General features: G+C 39.9%; 1 protein-coding gene across 1 annotated transcript in view; it reads right to left on the reverse strand.

The window, feature by feature from the left end:
- PYGB (glycogen phosphorylase B) overlaps nucleotides 1-22,030 on the reverse strand; it is a 59,063-nt gene that overhangs the window by 21,544 nt on the left and 15,489 nt on the right. Inside the window, exons 3-5 of the mRNA XM_025932809.2 lie at nucleotides 7,642-7,720; nucleotides 5,002-5,105; nucleotides 848-979 (exon numbers count right to left, since the gene is read on the reverse strand). Of these exons, the coding sequence (XP_025788594.2) occupies nucleotides 848-979; nucleotides 5,002-5,105; nucleotides 7,642-7,720 (315 nt within the window). The remainder of the gene's footprint in view (nucleotides 1-847; nucleotides 980-5,001; nucleotides 5,106-7,641; nucleotides 7,721-22,030) is intronic.

The following is a 22,030-nucleotide window of genomic DNA, read 5'->3' on the forward strand; positions in this document are numbered from 1 at the left end:
AATCAGATAACTGATCTTATTCTCTCCTCTTTTGAATTAAATACAACTTATTATGGCATTTTAGGCCTCCATAACATGGCTCCAGCCAACCCTAGCCCATGCACTCCTTAAAACTTATGCTGCAGAAAATCTGGATGACTCACTTTTGCATGCTTGGGACTTCTCCAGTCTCCTGGGCTCATTGCCCCACATCTAGATGGCTGAGCCTTGCTCATTACAGCTACCCCCTCACAAAAGCTCTCCTGCTACCTCTCTCAGTCCCTTAGCTGAAACCACTCAGATGTGCACTGTCCACCATTCCAGAGCCTGGACTGGACTCTCCGTGTTCTTGCCCTGGTTCCCTCATCAGTGCCTGTGCCCTGTGCTGGGACATCCATCCAGACCACCACACGCCCAGGACTCTGATAGCTCAGTAATGGTGGGCGGCACCCAGGAGACACTACTGAGGTCTGTGGTGTGTGGTGACTGTGGTGAATGCATGCATCAAGCACCTGCTGTCTAGAGATGCTGGGGACTATCCATGTCCCTCCAGGGATTAACACCCTGCCCCTGTCACAACACTGTCCTGCTAGCCATTCAATGACTGCTGGTCTGAACCCCAACACAAGCCCCTATTAAACTGCAAAGACAGTGGCTTCACACTGAGTGTTTTCCACTGTCTGGGCAGCCCTGACAATGTGTAAGAATTGAGTGTATGAGAACAAAACCTCCCAGGCAGTCACCTTGGGTCAGGTCCTGTGGGGAAACAGCACACCTCCCACTCCCAAAGGGAATGAGGAGTGATGACAAAATGTGGCAGCCACCTCACTCAGCCCCACACTTCCCTGGGGATGCCCAGGGTGGATACCTGAGTGTCAAGCCACCTGACACCCTCAGGGGTGTGCTCCACTCTCCCGTAGAAGTGCACAGGAAGCATGTATTCGGGCCGGGCTTTCTCCCAGGGGTTGCCATAGCGCAGCCAGTCATCTGCCTCCTCCACCTGGAAAGGGGCCGGTCGTAAGGTCAGCTCTCTCAGGTGGCAGTGGGGAGACAGTCATGGGCGCAGGGCCACCCCTTTCCACTGCCCACAATGACCATGCTGTTGAGATACCGACGCCATCCAGCACTGAAATAAACTATAGCCTATTTACAAGGCAAAGATGTCCAGTTCCAGTCAAGGCCTCGTGTTTAAAAATTAACATGTCGTCCTATTAAAGAAACAAACTCAGATAAAATTCAGAAGAATGCATTAAAGTAAAAAGACATTAAGAACAACCTGAATTCAGCAATAAAAAAGGATAAAGTTCTGCTGCGTACTACAACATGGATAAACCCTGCAAAGACGCTGAGTCAAAGAGGCCCATGTAGTGTATGGCTCCATTCATAGGAAATGTCTAGAACAGCCAAATGCATAGAGACACCAGATAGATTAATGGTTGTCAGGTGCTAGTGTGTGACGGCAAATCCATGCTGGATTTCTTTTTGGGGTGATGAAAACGTTCTGGAAATAGATAGTGGTGATGGCTGCCCAACTTTGTAAATATATTAAAAAAACACTTGATAACTAAATAAAGCTGTTATAGTAAAAAAAAAAAAAAAATCACTAGAAGTCCACCACTTTGAAAATGACACCACAAATTCACAGGTGCCAGGGGCCAGGCTGCCTTTGTAGCACGAATGTCTGGACACACACAACTAGAAGACATTGCTTTTGTGCTAGGCCTTCCTTGAAGCAGCTAATTTTCCAAAAACTGCACTTAGTGGTATCCAAAATCAGTAAATACACAAAAAAGAATCCCACCAATAAAACTAAAAGTAACCCCACAGAGTCTAATAATCCTTGAGTAGAAGCATTCGGAATAAACTAATTTGGCAGGCAATGTATAAAGAATTATAAATATAAATTAAATAAGTGAGTCTTTCTTCTTCAAATTTAACAAATAACCCCAGGTATAGGCATAACTCAGAGATATTGCAGATTTGGCTCCAGACTGCCACAATAAAGCCAATTTAGCAAAAGAGAGTCAAATGAATTTTTTGGTTTCCCAGTGCATATGAAAGTTTTGTTTATGCTATACTGTAGTCTATTAAGTGTGCAACAGCATTATGTCTTAAAAAACAATGTGCCCAGGGGCACCTGGGTGGTTCAGTCAAGTTGAGCATCTGACTCTTGATCTCGGCTCAGGTCATGATCTCACAGTTGTGAGATCAAGCCCCATGTGGGGGCTCTGCGCTGGGCATGCAGCCTGCTTGGGATTCTCTCTCTCCCTCTCCCACTCATTTGTACATGCTCTCTCCCCCCAAAATTTAATTAATTAATTATTAAAAAAACAATGTACATACCTAATTTAAAAATATTGCTAAAAAATGCTAACCATCATCTGAGCTTTCAGCAAGTTTTAATCACTGATCACAGATCACCAGAACAATATAATAAAGTCTGCAACATTGTGAGAATTACCAAAATGACAAAGTGAGCAAATACTGTTGAAAATATGGGGCCAACAAACTTGTTTGATGCAGAGTTGCCACACCTTTCAATTTGTAAAATATGCATTATGTGTGAAGCGCAATAAACCCAAGTGCAACAGAATAAGGTGTGCCTGTATGTTACTTTGAGGGTTTTCAAAAATTTTTATTCGTTTGTCTTTTTTTTTTTTTTTTTTTTAAGTAAGCCCTGTACCCAATGTGGGGCTTGAGCTCATGATCCCAAGATCAAAGAGTCGCACACTCGACCAACTGAGCCAGCCAGGCGCTCTGGGTTTTTTTTCTTAATGGTTCCTACACAGAAGTAAAAGAAGAATATTTGGTTGCAGTTTTAGGGAGGTGACACAGCTGATGTTATTGCCTGAATATGTGTCTCTCCATAGTACTTCTGGCTGGGCTTTTCTGTCTGGTGCAGGTAGCTATTCATCATGGGACCAGTCCTGCCTTTTGATCTGGTGCCATGTCTGTACATTAGTGAAATTCTCCAACACCAAAGCCTGGTCATCTCCTGTAACGTAATTCCATGAGTTGTTTGCAGAAGCAGCATCTCCTCAAGTACAAGAGGCAGGAGGGTGTCCTCTCCAGACCCCTCTCCCTGCCCCACGGCCAACAACACTGCTGTCTGACCACTGCCCACATTTAATTATGCTACAGCTAAACTCCATTAAAAACTGACTGGCTCTCATGAAAACAGGGTGAGAGGAGGGTGAGTTTATCATCCCACAACTGTCTTTAAATTGTTTTGCAAGATGGCAATAATATACAGAAATAGAACACCAGAAGAAAGAAATGTCTGTGGTCAAACAAAAAAACAACACAAAAAACCTTTCTGCCTTTAACCATAACACCAAGTAGGTAAGGAGGGGCCTCAGAGTTTCTGTCTTATGAAAGCACATTGCATCGACTGTAAGGAGCTGGAATGGGTTAAAGGACACAGGGGTACAAGGGCTGGGGTGCCTCTGACAGACACACACACATAAGGAACTGTGCATGAAACTACCTGTAATGTACCAGGAGGAAGAGTGGAGTTCTCTTTAAGGCTGGAGAGAGTACTTCTACAAATTAAGCAATAGATACAAATCTGTTATGTTTTCTTTTACTGTTAGCCATACTTTTCTTTGCCAACTTTTTATTATGAGTGCTTTCAAACATAAAGAAGTGTTAAAAGAATTGGCAGTGAACACCCACGCACCTTCCACTTAGGTTCCATAATTGTTAACATGTTGCTATACTTGATTTATCACATATCCTCCATCCATCGACCCATTAATTTCTTGATGCATTTCAAAGTCAGTTGCAGACATCTGTACACTTCTCCACGAACACTTCAGCATGCACCTCATTAAGTACAGTTCACCCTGTGTTTATTTTTTAGGTTAATATATAGACAGCAAAATGTGTAAACCTTAAGGATACTCTTGAGGAGTTCTGTCAATTGCATGTACCTGTGACACAGCCTCATCAAGATACAGGAGCTTTCCATCACCCCAGGCATCCATCTGTTTATATTCTATACTATTCTCCTGTTACAAACCTTTAATCCCAACCACAGCCCTGCTTTGTCTGTCATTTTTAGGAGCCAAATTATATTACATAAACTATTTTCTAATCAAGTGGAATAGCCATACCTTCGATTTTAAAGTCTTTTTTTTTTAACTTTATTTATTTTGAGAGAGAGAGAGAGAGAGAGAGAGAGAGAGAGAGCATGCACATGAATGCATGAGCAGGGGAGGGGCAGAGAGAGGGAGAGAGAGAATCCCAAGCAGGCTCTGTGCTGTCGGCACAGAGCCCCACTTGGGGCTTGAACTCACAAACTGTGAGATCATGACCTGAGCCAAAACCAAGAGCTGGATGCTTAACAAACTGAGCCACCCAGGTGCCCCCATTTTAAAGTTTTGAATGAGGGGAAATGACCCTCTTGCCCAGTGTAGGACATTGAGGTTGCACTGTGAGGTTATATTCTTTCCACCAATGTGTTCTTGGCCACCTCACTTAGCTATGGTTTGATATTTCAGGATCTAAGCCCACTCTTCCTCAAGGCACTTTGCTTTGCAGAGGCTGGCACAGGACACAGTCCCCTCAGTGGTGTCGGGGAGTGAAGGCAGAAGGTGGGAACAAAACCTACAATAACTCTTCTTCTAACTACTCCAGGTCAATTGTCCCACTGAGGGTAAACCAGAGGGCCACCTCTGTTCCATGCTGAGGTACAACAGGGAACCAGCAGGCAGCACCTGGCAATACCTATAAGGCCAGTTAGGCCCTGGGTCCCACCCAGCAGGCTTCCCAGGCTCACACAGAAGCTGTGTGTGATGAGCTCACACAGAAGATGGGCCTCTGGCAGCCCACATAGAGCTCTAAGGGAAGCACGAAGCTCACAGGATACCCCCAACCTATTCCACCTCTGCCTTGCCCAGGACGGGCAGACAATCTCTCCAGGAAGGAATTTATAATATAAAAAACTGAACTGAAAGTACCTGTTTGTTTTCTTCTGCACATGAGAGGTGGAAACAAGTGAAAGAACCGAGTTTCACCCACCTGCCAGCCGTTGACAATCTTCTGGTTAAAAATCCCAAACTCATAGCGGATTCCATAGCCATATGCTGCCAGGCCCAACGTGGCCATTGAGTCAAGGAAGCAGGCTGAAAATTCCAAACACAAAGAACTTCTTGGAATCAAAGATAATTAGCAGTTTTGAGGCCCACTGGAAGCAAGGCCCAGACACCCATGTTAAGTAGGTACTGGGACACTGGCCTCTGGATGCCAGACAGCGATTCGGTGGTAACCTGTCAGCTTCAGATTTCATGAAAGTAAAACTGAGCCCTCCCTCAATCCCTTCACCTTGAGAGCCATGGTCTGGGCCAAGAGGGTGTTAGTGTGGGGGCTGTGGGGAGATGGGAAGGTCAGAAGTGAAGAACCCCAGAGAGTCTCATCTAACTTGGCACACCTTTCAACACAAAGTCCCCTCACTGCTACCTTTGTCTTAGAGAGCTCATACAGGCTGAAGGCCTCCCCACCCCTGCACCTTCTACTTGTCCATGCTGTTTGGACAGTGGGGTAACACCACGAACTAGCTCTACACGCTAGTGAAGGAGGCACGAGGATGGGGCTGGGAATGGACATTTTACCATAAAAGAACTCAAACACCCAAGGCCCCTGGAACGTGGCTGGAGCAGCACATCAACCTAATAAGCCTTTGTTCCAATGAAAATGTCTTGAAAAAGACCAGTGTTTTAAATAAAGATCCAGAAGGCAGTCTTATTAAACTTCTGGATTAAAAAGGAAAAAAAGTCCACAAGAAACATCAGTAAATAAAATACTTGCTCAATTCACCAAGTATGCCCAGACCCCTGTTACTAGACCCTGTGCTGAGGATCTAAGGACCCTGTGCTGAGGAATAAGAGGATCCACAAATGTAAGATCTGGAATCTTGTTCTGAAGAAAGCATTCTCTCAGGAGGGCCACAGGACACATCAAATTACAGCAGGCTGGGGGCTACCCACATCTGCACAGGTAAGAGGAGTCCATGGAAACAGGGCCCCAGAGGTCACACCAGTCCATGGGCAAGGCCAGTGGCACCGCACAAGTGGCAGGAAAGGTGACTAGGAAGGCAATAGGAACCAGACTATGGAAGGCCTGCAGATGCCCTGAACCCCTGAAGGGAGCAGATTGTGTTACAGCAGGGATGGGACTGTCCTGCCTGACAGTCACCAGCCTTAGGGTAGGAGGGGAGTTTAGGCAGCTACCTGAGCTGTGAAGGAGACCGAAGGGTCTGGAGCCTCCTGGGCTTGGAGAAACAGGTGCTGTTTTTACTGACTGGGAAGATGGCTATAATCAACAGAATGCTATCGAGGGTAAAGGGAGCCGCAGGGGACTGATGACCCAGGAGCTCCCTCAGGGCTACACGCTGCCCTCTGGCTGGGATGCCATGATCGGGTCTGTGTGGAAAGTAAGCTACAGCTTATTGTCTGGGATGATTTCACTGCCATAAACTAAGACAGAGCCCTGCATCTGAGAGCAGTAGGTGACACACAAGCTTTTCACATCAACAGGTGGAGGTGGGGCAGGCCTTGCAAACTGTTTCCTTATATAAATCTATGTACTGTTTTGTTTGGGAGAAATATATGCTGCATTTATAATTTCTGAAGAATTTAACTTAACATTTGAAAACAAAGGCACATGCACAAGCTCAGATAAACTTTAGGGTGTTTGATCCCTTTAGAAAATGACAACTCCCCAGAGGGGCAGTAATGGAAAGTGGTAGGGGCCTGAGCCCACCCTCCCATATCCCCCCACACACAAGGGCAGCACAAAACTTTTTTCTGTTCCAGAAACATTGTGCCCAAGAGCCTTGAAGCACACAGCAAAATCAAATCTCACTGTGACAGCTATTTCCACTTCTAAGTTCTGGGTTTTTTTTTAAGTTTACTTACTTTTTTTTTTAGTAATCTCTACACCCAACGTGGGACTCAAACACAACCCTGAGATTAAGAGTGGCTTGCTCTTCTGACTTAGACAGTCAGGTGCCCCTCCACTTCTAAGTTCTTCATTCAGCTCCCTCTGCCCTAAAAAAGCTACCAAAAAAAAACCCCAAAAAAACAAAAAACAAAACAAAACAAAACAAAACAAACACCTCAAACAGGAAAAACAAGGCTGGATATACTGTCAAACAGAATGGCCCAAGGGAGCAATACCCTGAAAGGAATGACTCTGCTATTTCCAGGCAATCTGTTTACTACAGTAAAGCAGGAATAGCATACCTACATTCATAAATCATGTGTGTGTGTATGTGTGTACATGTGTATGTGAATGTGTGTGTGCACACATGCATATATGTATGTGTATATGTGTGCACATATGTGTCTATCCATCTTTCTCCCAATTACTGGCTGCGGAAAGTGGTCAGTATACTGGAAACCCCCTCCCAGGGCCAGCTACCCAAAAACCAGCAAGCCTGGTTTTCATGATAATTAGGAAGTATCCCTTGTATAAAGGAAAAACATAATATTTTGCATTTTTTTCAATGTGGATGAAACACACTCTCCCATCCACTCAGAGGGGCCAATCTACACTGACAGACTGCTGTTCAGAGCACGGCTGACCTCTGCCTCGCCATGTGAGCAGTGGCCAGGGCATTACACCAGGAGAGACTGTGCACTAGCCAGGTGCCGGGTTTACCTGCCAGCCTCCCCAGGCCTCCATTCCCAAGGCCGGCGTCCTCTTCTATTTCCTCCAGTTCTTCCAAGTCCAGCCCCAGCTGTGAATAAAAACAAGGGCAACGTTTTAGTATTACTTAGTGTCTATCTTCCTCACACAACAGGAGGAAAGATATTAAATCTTGTGAGTTTCTATCAATCAAAGGTTAAAAAAGTCTGCTTTTAGACTTGGAAATCCAATGTTAAAATCCGGTATTTATGAAAATGAAAGTTTCCAGGTATCTCAAAAGCTGCCAAACTACTTGAGAATTAATAATCAGGGGAGCCTGGGTAGTTCAGTTGGTTAAGCCTCCCATTCTTGGTTTCGGCTCAGGTCATGATCTCACAGTTCATGAGTTCAAGCCCTGTGTCTGGCTCTGAGCTGACAGCATGGAGACTGCTTGGGATTCTCTCTCTCTCCCTTGCTCTCTGACCCTCCCCCACCTCTCAAATTAAATAAACTTAAAAAAAAGAAAGAATAAATAATCCAAATGAGACATGGTTTAACATCCAAAGATATTGCCAGGTTATTAACCTACGTATAGTGAACAGATTATAACATGTAGCCTAACACCAAAATTAGTGGTTTCAATAATTCTTTAATTGCATATGGTTTAATGATATTTATGTAACTTATTTATTTATTTACTAATTATTTAACTGCTTAGATTTATTATTCGCCTCTTGGATGTGGCCTCTTCTCTAGCTGTGGAGAATCTGTTCTGCCAGTCTTCAGGTCGTTTTCTGGGTTATTTATGCTGATGTGGTTATTAGGTAGGTGTGTCTGTGGGATGACGTGAGCCTAGGCTCCTCCTACTCTGCCATCTTCTTCGGATGTTCTATGTGACATCTTTTTAAACCAACACCTAGGGGCGCCTGGGTGGTGCAGTCGGTTAAGCGTCCGACTTCAGCCAGGTCACGATCTCACGGTCCGTGAGTTCGAGCCCCGCGTCAAGCTCTGGGCTGATGGCTCGGAGCCTGGAGCCTGTTTCCGATTCTGTGTCTCCCTCTCTCTCTGCCCCTCCCCCGTTCATGCTCTGTCTCTCTCTGTCCCAAAATAAATAAATGTTGAAAAAAAAAATTTTTTTTAAACCAACACCTAAAACTACCTTTCCTGTGGCATCCCAACTACATTTGTGCAATCTTGTGAAATATGTATACAATCTTAAAAATCAGAAAGTAACAAAGTCACAACTTCTTCACCTGACTTGAAACCTTTCCAGAATGCATACCTGAAGGTTCTGCCTATCAGTTATGATAGATGGATAATTGTTCCATTAATCTGGCTTTAGTATGTTAAACTTCACAAATGGCTCTCATTAATTATCTTGATGAGTGGTTTTTAAACTTTTTGGTTTCAGGAAGACCCCCAAGAGCTATTCTTTATTGAAATTATATCTATCAATATTTATCAAGTTAAAAATTTAAAACAGATCAATGTTTTTTAAGCCTATATGAATTCATTTTAAAATAATAAACCCATTAACATTAACATAAACAACATAGTTTAATCAAATATACAGTTTTAAAATGAAAACAATTTACTGAGAAGAGTTGCAGTGTTTTACATTTCTACAAATATCTTTAATAACTGTCTCTCTTAGCATTCAATCTGTTGAGGTATCACATGGATATCTCTGGAAAGCTTCACCATATACCTGTGACAGAGTAAGAATAAACAGTTCTGATCTAGCAGACCCACTGAAAGGTCTTGGGGCCCCTGGGGTCTCCGGACTATACTTTAGGATCTGATAAATTACAAAGGGTAGAAGCAAAGTTGTAAGGACATAAAAACATCAAAGTCATAAAGAAACAGTTTAGTGTCTATTAAGTAAATTGAACAGCATTAACACAAACTGTGATCTGATTCAGAGTAAGATTTCAAAATATTGACTTAATTCCCACAGCAATTTCAAGGAGTGTGTTCCACCAAAGATGCAGGGGAGGCAGAATTTACCCAGTAATATACACTGGCTCCAAATTAAGCAACACATTTAACTGCATTTTCCAGATTTATCTGACTGTGAAACCTCTTATTCACAAAACACCTACTAAAGTCAGAGACCAGCATACCACATAAAGGCAGGCTATGTGGGAGGAAAGATGTTTTGTTCTTTTATGTTTTTACCCTTGAATGTTGTAGGTACATCTTGGCCTAGTAAGGCAAATTTTGCCATGAGTTTGAAAGTATTCAAAAGAGGCACAAATAGTAGCTAATTGACAGAAAGTAAAATCTTGCTCAAGTGGGTTTCAGAACCGAAGACAGAAAGAGCATGATAAAGCATCTTTAACCTTTTTAATTGAGATATAATTCACATACCATATAAAATTCACCATTTGAAGAGAATAATTCAATGGTTTTCAGCATATTTACAAAGTTATGCAACCACCACTAATTCCAGAACTTCACCATTCCAAAAACAAACCCGATATTCACTGGCAATCATTCCCAGTTTCCCTATTCCAGACCTTGGCAATCACTTTTCTACTTTCTGTCTCTATAGATTTGCCTATTCTGGTCATTTCATTTAAATGGAAACAAACCACATATGGCCTTTTGTATCTGGCTTCTTTCAATTAGAATAATGTTTTCAGGGTTGATCCATGTTGGAGCATGTATCAGTACTGTTTATCACTGAGTACCTTTCCACTGGATGACTACTCCACATTTTGGGTATTTGGCATTTATCATTTGGCATTTATCACATAAATGGATATTTAGGCTGGTTCCACTGGTTATTATGAATAATGCTGCTATGAACATTCAAGTACAATTTTATGGGTAGACATATGTTTTCATTTTTCTTGGAAATAAACCTGGGAGTGAAATTGCTAGGTTACATGGTAAATTCTATGCTTAACTTTTTGAGTAACTTCCAAACTATTTTCCAAAGTGATTCCATCATTTTACTTTCTCCCAGCAGTATATGAAGGTTCCAATTTCTCCATGTCCTAGCCAACACTTGTTCTCTGTCTTTACAAGCATAGCCACTCTAGTGGGTGCAAAGTGGTATCTCATGGTTTTTATTTACTTTTCCTGATGACTACTGATGCTGATTATCTTTTCACATGCTTTTTGACCATTTGTATACCTTCTTTGGGAAAATGTCTGTTCAAGTCCTTTGCCTATTTTTAAATTGGGTTATCTGTCTCTTTGTTATTGAGTTGTAAGAGTTGTTAATACATTCTGAATACCAGACCCTGATCAGATTTATGATTTACAAATATTTTCTCCCATTTTGCCTTTTCACTTTCTTCATAATGTCCTTTGATGACACAAGTTTTAACTCTCGTCCAATTTATCTATTTTTCTTTTTATTGGTTGTGCTCTTGATGTCATTTCTAAGAATCTATTGCTAAATCATGAAGATTTGCCTATATACTTCTAAGGGTGTTAGGGTTTTAGCTCTTACATTTAGGTCTTTGATCCATTTTGACTTAATTTTTATATGGAGTATCAGGTAGGGATCCAGCTTCATTCATTTGCATGTGGACATCCAACTATTCTAGCAGTATTTATCAAAAATAATATTTTTTCTCTATTGAGTTATTTTGGTACACTGTCTTAAAAAAAAAAAAAGCAATTTGACTATATAGGCCACCAAAAGCACAGGTGACAAAAACAAAAACAAAACAAAAAAAACTGGACTTCATGAAAGTTAAAACTTTTCTGCATCAAAGGACACTGTCAACAAAGTGAAAAGACAACCTGAGAAAAAATATCAGCAATGCTAATCACATATCTGACAGGGGATTAATATCCAGAATAGAGAATTCCCAAAACTCAACAATAACAATAAAAACAAACAACTCAATTCAGAAATGGGCAAAGGACTTAAACAGACATTTCTCCAGAGAAGATATTTAGATGGCCAGCCAATAAGCACATGAAAAGATGCTCAACATCACTCATCATTAGGGAAATAATGGGTTTTTTTCTTTTTCTTTAAATTTTAGTTAGTTAACATACAGTACAATATTGGTTTCAGGAGTACAATTCAGTGATTCATCACTTACATACAACACAGTAGGGAAATAACGTTAATTAAAACCATAAGAGATACTATCTCCCATATATTAGAATGGCTACTATCAAAAAAAAAAAAAAAGGAAAATAACAAGTGTTCAAGTGTTGGTGAGGATGTGGAAGAACTGGAACTCTTGTGCACTGCTGGTGGGAAAGTAAAATGGTTTCACCACTGTGGAAAACAGTATGATGGTCCCTCAAAAAGTTAAACATAGAATTACCATATGATCCAGAAATTCCACTTCTAGGTATATACCAAAAAGAATTGAAAGTAGGGTCTTGAAGAGATATTTGTACATTCATATTCATAAAAGTATTATTCACAGTAGCTAAAAGGCAAAGCAATCCAAGTGTCTATAGACCAATGAATGGATGAACAAAATGTAGTACATACATACAACGGAATATTATTTGTAGATCCTTAAAAAGGTGGGGCGCCTGGGTGGCGCAGTCGGTTAAGCGTCCGACTTCAGCCAGGTCACGATCTCGCGGTCCGTGAGTTCGAGCCCCGCGTCGGGCTCTGGGCTGATGGCTCAGAGCCTGGAGCCTGTTTCCGATTCTGTGTCCCCCTCTCTCTCTGCCCCTCCCCCATTCATGCTCTGTCTCTCTCTGTCCCAAAAAATAAATAAACGTTGAAAAAAAAAAAATTTAAAAAAAAAAAAAAAAAAAAAAAAGGAGATTCTGACATATGCTCCAACATGGATGAATCTTGAAGATATTAAGCCAGTCATAAAAAGACAAATATTGTATGATTTCACTTATATGAAGTACCTAGAATATCAAATTCATAGAAACAGAAAGTAGAATGGTAGTTGTCAGCAGCTTGAAGGAGAGAATGGGGAGTTAGTGTTTAATGGATATAGAGGTTCAGTTTTGTAAGAAAGAAACAGTTCTAGAGATGGATGGTGGTGATCATGGCACAGTATGAATGCAATTTATATTATGTGTATTTTACTACAATTTCAAAATAATTGGGGGAAAATCAGTTGGCTATAAATGTGAGGGTTTATTTCTGGACTCTCAATTCTATTCCATTGTTCTATACGTCTATCCTTATGCCAGTACCACACTGTCTTGATCACTGTAGCTTCATAGTGAGTTTTGAAATTTGGAAGTGTGAGTTCTTCACACTTTGTTCTTCTTTCAAAAAAAAAAAGTTTATTTATTTATTTTGAGAAATAGAGCATGTGTGGGAGGGGCACAGAGAGAGGGAAAGAGAGAATCCCAAGCAGGCTCCACACTGTTCTTTTTCAAGCATGTTTTAATGATTTCTGGTCTGGGGGCACCTGGATGGCTCTGTCGGTTAAGTGTCTGACTCTTGATTTTGGCTCAGAGATCTCACAATCATGAGATCAAGCCCTGCTTTGGGCTCTGTGCTGAGTGTGAGCCTGCTTGGGATTCTCTTTCTGCCCCTCCCCCACTCACCTGCTCTCTATAAATACATACATACATACATTCATACATACATACATACATACATACATACATACATACATGCTGATTTCTGGTCTGTGCATTTCCATCTGGATTTTAGGATCAGTTTGTCAATCTCTGCAAAGAAGACAACTGGAACTTTAGTGGGGGATTGCAATAAGTCTGTAGATCAATTTGGGGAGTATTGCCATCTTAAGATTCCAAGTCATGGATGGACATGAAATGTCTTTTCATTTTTAGGTCTCCTTTTATTTTTCAACAATGTTTTATAATTTTTAGAACATAACTCTGCATCTCTTTTAGAAATTAATTCCTAAGTATTTCATTATTTTTGATGTTATTTTAAGTGGAATAATTTTCTTAATTTCATTTTCAGATCATTCATTGCAGTTACATAAAAATTCGGTTGATTTCTGCATATTGATCTTATATCTATAAATTTGCCGAACTCATTCAGTTGTACTAATATATTTTTGTTTCATCTGCTCAAAGAGATACCTTTCCTTCTTCCTTTCCAATCTAGATGCCTCTTATTTTGTTTTCTTTTCTAAATACCCCAGCTAGACCTGTCAGTATTATGTTGAGTAGAACTGGTGAGAGTAAAATCCTTGGGACAAAGCAGCAGGTTAAACACCAGCTGGGAACACCATCAGTCCAATAGAGACTGCAGGACACTCTATAGGACAAACCATTTCAACAAATAAACTGGAAGGCAGAAGAATAAAAAAAGAGAAGCCTATAGATTAATAGAGACTTAAGAGACATATCAAACAAATGCAGCTAAGTTTCTGAATATACTGCTTAAAAAATTATAAGGCATTATGCTAAGTGAAATAAGTCATACAGAGAAAGACAGATACCATATGTTTTCACTCTTATGTGGATCCTGAGATACTTAACAGAAGACCATGGTGGGGTGGGAGGGGGAAAAAAAAATTAGAGAGGGAGGGAGGCAAACCATAAGAGACTCTTAAAAACTGAGAATAAACTGAGGGTTGATGGGGGATAGGACGGAGGGGAAAGTGGGTGATGGGCACTGAGGAGGGCACCTGTTGGGTTGAGCACTGGGTGTTATATGGAAACCAATTTGACAATAAATTTCATATTAAAAAATTATCAAAAAAAATTATAAGGCAGTCAACAAGTTTGTCAACTGCCTGAAAATGATGGTCAATATCTTAGGGGTCATACCGGTATGACCCTATCTTTACAGACACCTGTTGAAATGGCAATAAGTGAAATATGCTGTTTGATATTAGCTTAAATAATCTGGGAGTAGTGAGGGATGTGAGGGAAATGAGAAGTCATGAGTAGGTCTTGATGACAGGTGGAACCCAGTGATGGGTATGTGGAAGGAGTTCTTCATAGCAGTCACTCAATATCTGTACATATTTTAGATTTTCTATGATAAAAAAAATATTTAAATGTGCCCTTGATGGCAGTCAGGAGGGAGCTGCTTCTGTTGAAGTTCTAGTTTTTAGTGTAATCTGCTCCCTGGAACTAATTTCCAGCCCTGTATGATACACTGGTGGTGTGTTTCACTTTTCATATTATATTATAAATGGGGGAGGGGCCTGGGGGAGGAGGCCCACCCAAGCCCCGCATCATCATCTGATTCCCACTCAAAGCATGTGGCACCCCACTTTATGAATAGAAGGGCCCAACAACCATGTACCTAGAGACAGTAAAGCTTTGATCATCATGAAAACCTTTCAAATACAAGATTAATTAAAACTTAGAAATACCACTTTTAAGAAAAACATGTACAACATTTAAAAAGATATATGCTACCCTTCATTTTCTAACTCCCTATAATTAACATGTTATTTGTGTAATTAATTATAGAGATGGCATAATTATGGCACAAACATTCCCTCAAATCTTTACTATCTGTAAGAACATATATAAAGAGAATGTTTTGAAAACTAAAACACTTCCTATAACAATAAATTCCACTGAAGACCTAGACTTTACATGTTTTGTGGTCCTTACATACGCATTCTGATGTTCATATTCAGTAAACAGAATTCAAATGACAAATTTGAAGGATAACCTCTTTTTTAGATAATTTTTTTCATTCTAATTCCAGTATAATTAACATATGGTGTAATAGTTTCAGGTGTACAATATAGTCATTCAACAATTCCATATATCACCTGGTGCTCATCACAACAACTGCACTCCTTAATCCCCATCAACCTATTTCACCCATCTCCCGACCCACCTCCCCTCTGGAAACCAGTTTGTTCTCTACAGGTAAGACTCTGTTTCTTGGCTTCTCTCTCTCTCTTTTCCCTTTGCTTGTTTCTTAAATTCCACATATGAGTGAAATCATATGGTATTTGTATTTCTCTGACTGACTTATTTTATCAAGCATCAATAATCTCTAGCTCCACCCATGTTGTTGCAAATGGCAAGATTATTTTTTATGGCTGAATAACATTCCATTGTATACATACAATTTCACTCTTCTTTATCCATTCATCTATTGATGGACACTTAGGCTGCTTCCATAATTTGGTTATTATAAATAATGTTGCTATACACATAGGGGTACATATATCCCTTTGAATTAGTGGTTTTGTATTTTGGGGGTAAATACCCAGTAGTGTGATTGCTGGATCATAGCATAGTTCTATTTTTAATTTTTTGAGGAAGTTCCACACTGTTTTCAAGAGAGGCTGCACCAGTTTGCATTCCCACCAACAGTGCAAGAGGGTCCTTTTTCTTAGTATCCTCACCAACACCTGTTGTTTCTTGTATTTTTTATTTTAGCCTTTCTGACAGGTGTGAGGTGATATCTCATTGTAGTTTTGATTTGCATTTCCCTGATAATGAGTAATGTTGAGCATCTTTTCATATGTCTGTTAACCATCTGATATCTTTGGAGAAATGTCTGTTCATTTCTTCTGTGTGCATTTCTAAATTGGATTATTTGGGGGGGGGTGTTTAGTTGTAGAAGATCTTAATATATTTTGGATACTAACCCTTTACAGGATAGGTCATTTGCAAATATCTTCTCCCATTCTATAGATTGCCTTATAGTTTTGTTGATTGCTTCCTTCACTGTGCAGAAGCTTTTTTATTTTGATGTAGTCCCAATAGTTTATTTCTGCTTTTGTTTCCCTTGCCTCAGGAGACCTATTTAGAAAAATGTTGCTACGACCAATATTAGAAACTTTACTGCCTAGAACTCTCTTCTAGGATTTTTGTGGTTTCAGGCCACACATCTAGGTCTTTAATCTATTTTGAATTTATTTTTGTGTATGGTGTAAGAAAGTGGTCCATTTCATTCTTTTGTATATAGTAGACCAATTTTCCCAACACCATTTGTTAAGAGACTTTTTCTCATTTGATATTCTTTCCTGCTTTGTCAAAGATTAATCAACCATATAGTTGTGCATTCATGTATGGGTTTTCTCTTCTGTTCCATTAATCTATGTTTCTATTTTTGTGCCAGTACCATACTGTTTTGATCACTACAGCTTTGTAACATGGCTTGAAGTCCAGAATTGTGATGCCTCCAGCTTTGCTTTTCTTTTTCAAAGTTGCTTTGGCAATTCGGGGTGTTTAGTAGTTCATATAAATTTTAGGATTGTTTGTTCTAGCTCTGTGAAAAATGTTGTCAGTATTTTGATAGGGTTTGCATTAAATGTGTAGATTGCTTTGGGTAGTATAAACATTTTAACAATATCTGTTCTTCCAATCCATGAACACAGAATGCCTTTCCATTTCTTTGTGTCATCTTCAATTTCTTTCATAAAAAAAGTGTTTTCTAGTTTTCAGAGTACAAGTCTTTCACCTATTTGGTTAGATTTATTCCTAGGTATCTTATTATTTTGGGAGCAATTGTAAGTGGGATTGTTTTCCTAATTTCTCTTTCTGCTGTTTCATTATTAGTGCATAGAAATGCAACAGATTTCTGTACACTGATTTTGTGTCTTGTGATTTTCCTGGGGTGCCTGGGCGGCTCAGTCAATTAAGCATCCAACTTTGGCTCAGGTCATTATCTCATAGTTTGTGGGTACAAGCCCCACGTCGGGTTCTGTGCTGACAGCTTGGAGCCTGGAGCCTGCTTTGGATTCTCATTCTCTCTCTGCCCCCTCCCCAACTTGTGCTCTGTCTCTGTCTCTCAAAAATTAATAAAAATGTAAAAAAAATTTAAGAAAAGTGTTTTATAGTTTTCAGAGTACAAGTCTTTCACCTCTTTGGTTAGATTTATTCCTAGGTATCTTATTATTTTGGGGGAAATTGTAAATGGGATTGTTTTTCTAATTTCTCTTTCTGCTGTTTCATTATTAGTGCATAGAAATGCAACAGATTTCTGTACACTTGATTTTGTGTCTTGTGATTTTCCGGAATTCGTTTATCAGGTCTAGTAGTTTTTTGGTGGAGTCTTTAAGGTTTTCTATATAGTGTATCATGTCAGCTGCAAATAGTAAAAGTTTTACTTCTTCCTTACCAATCTGGATGCCTTTTATTTCGTTTTGCTAAGAGCTGTGACTAGGACTTCCATTACCATGTTGAATAAAAGTGATGACAGTGGACATCCTTGTCTTGTTCCTGGTTTTGGAGGTGGCAGGGAGGAAGCTTTCAGTTTTTCCCCATTGAAAATGATGTTCACTGTGGATTTTCATATATGGCCTTTATTATGTTGAAGTATGTTCCCTCTAACCTTACTTTGCTGAGGGTTTTTATCATGATCAGATGTTGTGCTTTGTTTTTTTTAATTAAAAAAATTTTTTTTAACAGTTTTTATTTTTGGGAGACAGAGTGAGACAGTGCGAGCGGGGGAGGGGCAGAGAGCGTGAGGGAGACACAGCATTGTTCAGGGCTCAATGTGGGGCTCAAACTCACGAGCCATGAGATCATGACCTGAGCCTAAGTCAGGCTCTTAACCGGCTGAGCTACCCAGGCACCCCTGTACTTTGTTTTTTTCGTGATCATATGTTGTTCTTTGAAAAATGCTTTTTCTGCATCTACTGAAAGGATATGGTTTCTAATGCTTTCTCTACTGATGTGATATCTCATGTTGACTGATTTGTGAGTTTTGAACTATGCTTGTGTCCTGGGAATACCACTTGACCGTGGTGAATGATTTTTTTTTTAATGTAGTATTGGACTCTGCTAGAATTTTTTTTGATGATTTTTGAATCTGTGTTCATCAGGGATACTGGCCTATAGTTCTCTTTTTATGTGGTGTCTTTATCTAGTTTGGGTATCAGGGTAATGCTGGCCTCATAGAGTAAATATGGAAGTTTCCCTTCCTCTCTATTTTTTGGAAAAGTTTGAGAAGAATAGGTATTAACTCTTCTTTAAATGTTAGGTAGAATTTGCCTGTGAAGGTATATGGTCCTGAGCTTTTGTTTGTTGGGAGTTTTTTGATTACTGATTTGATTTCTTTGCTGGTAATCATCTATTCAAAATTTCTATTTCTCCTGCTTTAGTTTTGGTGGATTATATGTTTGTAGGAATTTATCCATTTCTTCTAGGTTGTCCAGTTTGTGGGCATATAGTGTTTCATAATATTCTCTTACAATTGTTTGTATATCTGTGGCATTGGTTGTTATTTCTCCTCTTTCATTTGAAATTTTATTTATTTGAATCCTTTCTCTTATTTTTTGATGAGTCTGGCTAGATGTTTATCTATTTTGTTGATCTTTTCAAAGAACGAGCTGCTGGTTTCATTTATCTGTTCTGGTTTTTTAGTTTCTATATAATTTATTTCTGCTCTAATCTTTATTATTTCCTTCCTTGTGCCGGTTTGGGGTTTTGTTTGTTCTTCTTTTTCTAGCTGTTTTAGGTGCAAGGTTAGGTTTTTTTTGTTTTGTTTTGTTTTGTTTTTGTTTTTGATTTTTCTTGCTTCTTGAGGTAGGCCTATATTGTTATAAACCTCCTCTTAGAACCACTTTTGCTATATCCCAAAGGTTTTAGACATTGTGTTTTAATTTTCATGTACTTTTATTTCCATGTACTTTTGGATTTCTTATTTGATTTCTTTGTTAACCCACTCATTGTTCAGCAGCATGTTATCTACCCTCAAAGTATTTGTGGTTTCCAGATTTTTTTCTTATGATTTCTAGTTTCATAGTGTGGTATCAACACTACAAAAAGATGCATGGTATGACTTCAATCCTTTTGAATTTGTTGAGACTTGTTTTGTGGCTTAATATGTGATCTATTCTGGAGAATGTTCTATGTGCACCTGAAAAGAATGTGCATTCTGCTGTTTTAATATGGAATATTCTAAATATATCTGTTAAATCCACCTGGTCCTATGTGTCATTGAAAGCCATGGTTTCCTTATTGAATTTCTGTTTGGATGATCTATCCATCAATGTAACAGGGGTATTAAAGTCCTCCACTATTACTGTATTATTACCAAACAGTTCCTTTGTGTTTATTATAACAATTTTACGTATTTGGGTTCCTCCATGTTGGGTACATAAATATTTAAATTATATATTCTTATTGGATTGCCCCCTTTATTATTATATAGTGCCCTTCTTGGTCTCTTGTCACATTCTTTGTTGTGAAATCTATTTTGTCTGAAATAAATATTGCTTCTCCAGCTTCTTCTGACATCTATTTGCATGATAAATGTTTCTCCATCCCTCACTTTCAATCTGTAGGTGTGTTTAGGTTTAAAATGAGTCTCTTATAGGCAGCATATAGACTGGTCTTTTTTTTTTTTTTTAAATCCATTCTGACACCCTATGTCTTTTGATTGGAACATTTAGTCCATTCACATTCAAAATCATTACTGATAGATATGTATTTATTGCCATGTTATTACTTATTTTCTGTTTTTTTCTGAAGTTTTTCTCTGACCCTTCTCTTTCTTTCATGGCTTGCTGGTTTTCTTTAGTGATATATTTGGATTTCTTGCTCTTTATTCTTTGCATATTTGTTAGTGGTTTTTGATTTGTGGTTACCATTAGGTTTATATATACCATCTTCTGCATGTAGCAGTCTATATTAAGTTGATGGTTGTTTAAGTGTCAACCAATTGTTTACTCCTCTCTTCCCTGTGTTTTAGGTATGGATTGCTTTTGTTGAGTCTGTTGGGGGTACTCTGGGCTTCCTGGATCTGGACATTGTTTCCTTCCCCAGATTAAGGAAGTTTTCAGCCATTACTTCCTCAACTAAATTTGCTGCCCCCTTGTCTATCTCTTCTGGGATCCCTATAATGTTATTGTTTGATGGAGTCATTTGTTCTAAGTCATTAATTGCTTCCTCTGCATTTTCCAGCCTGCTGTTCATTCCATCAAGTGTGTTTCTCATTTCTCCTATCGAACGCTTTATCTTTCTTATGTTATTCCTTATCTCAGTGTTGATCATCTCACCAATGCCTTCCATTCTTTTCTGAAGTCCAACAAGTATCTGGACTTTAAATTCTCTATCAGGTATGTTACTTATGTCTCTCTTGCTTAGATCTCCAGCTGTGGCCTTATCTTGTTCTTTCATTTGGGATAAATTTCTCTGTCTTCTCATTTTAAGTCTCTATGCCTATTTCTGTATGTTGGGAAAGTCAGCTACATCTCCTATTCTTGAGAGTAATGGTTTTATGAAAAAGAGGTCCTGTAGTGTCCTGCAGTGTAGTGTCCCCTATTCTCCAAAACCTGATGCTTCAGGGAGTGTCTCCAATGTGTGCTGTGTGTGCTCAACTATTGTGTTCTGGCTGCTTTATCCTTGAGACCAATCATCTGCAGAGGTCGTCTTTGTCTATTGTGGGCAATGTTTAATCCCTGGCCTGAATGTGGCAACTTTTGACTAGGTGTGCTCTGGTCAGCTTGTGAAATGAGACCTGTCTCCACCACTGCTGAAACCAAGGCCTCTCAAAACTCTCACAATGGGAGACATGGTGTAAGTAGGGGTTTGAACCAGTCTTCTGGGGGGAAGGGACCTGCCACCCCAGGACTGAGGCAAGCATGACTGGGAGGGGCAGTTCCACCAGGATGCTGCGGGCATGACTTTGTGAAAGCAAGTTACTTAGGGAGTGATGGCACTATGCTGGTTCCCGCAAGTGGCCCTGTGCTTATACTGATGGGTAGGGGAGAGAAGCGGTGCCTGCCAGTTCCTTTGTTCTCAGAGGGGTCTCTGTAAATGCTGCCTCTCTAGAACACACTCCAAAATGAGCATACACCCTTCCCACTGTGTGTTCCAGGTCCTCTCCAGATTGTTGTGTCCACACAGTATATCTAAAGGTATTTGTCTGCCTTTTCTCCAAGAGCAATCCAATGCCTCTGGGTTCTATCCCAGCCAAGCCTGTTGAACTTTAAAATTCCAGCCTTTAAGGGGTGCCTGGATGGCTCAGTTAGTTAAGCATCCTATTCTTGGTTTGGCTCAAGTCATGATCTCACAGTTCATGAGTTCAAGCTCTGTGTCAGGCTCTATGTTGGGCCCTACACTGACAGTGCAGGGCCTGCTTGGGATTATCTCTCTCCCTCTTCTTTGCTCCACCACTCAAGAAAATCAATTAAAAAAACAAAACAAACAAACAAACAAAAGCCCTCCAGCCTTTAAGCCCCACTGGTCACAAGAAGTCATGAAACTGAACCTCTCTCACTTTCCAAGTCAACTGCTATGGAGATTTATCTATCCCATGCACTCCCCTGTGTGCTAGTCTATCTCTTGCCCTTTTCTGCAACAGTGGCTCCCTCCCCCACCACAGTGGGCACGATCTGATCCATTTCTTTCCCAAACTGTGTCTCCGTACTTCCTACCTTCTTAGATGTGGCCTCTTCTCTCCCTTTAGTTGTGGAGTTTGTTGTATCATTCTTCAGGTCGATTTCTGGAGTACTTAGGGTGGTTTGATAGTTATCTAGTTGTGTTTGTGGGATGAGGCAAGCCTAGGGTCCTCCTACTCCAACATCATCTTCTCTTCCAGTCTCTTCTTAGATAATTTTGA

The sequence above is a fragment of the Puma concolor genome, chromosome A3 (assembly GCF_028749965.1).
Source record: "Puma concolor isolate L17-30 chromosome A3, mPumCon1.1.hap2, whole genome shotgun sequence".
Lineage (NCBI taxonomy): Eukaryota > Metazoa > Chordata > Mammalia > Carnivora > Felidae > Puma > Puma concolor.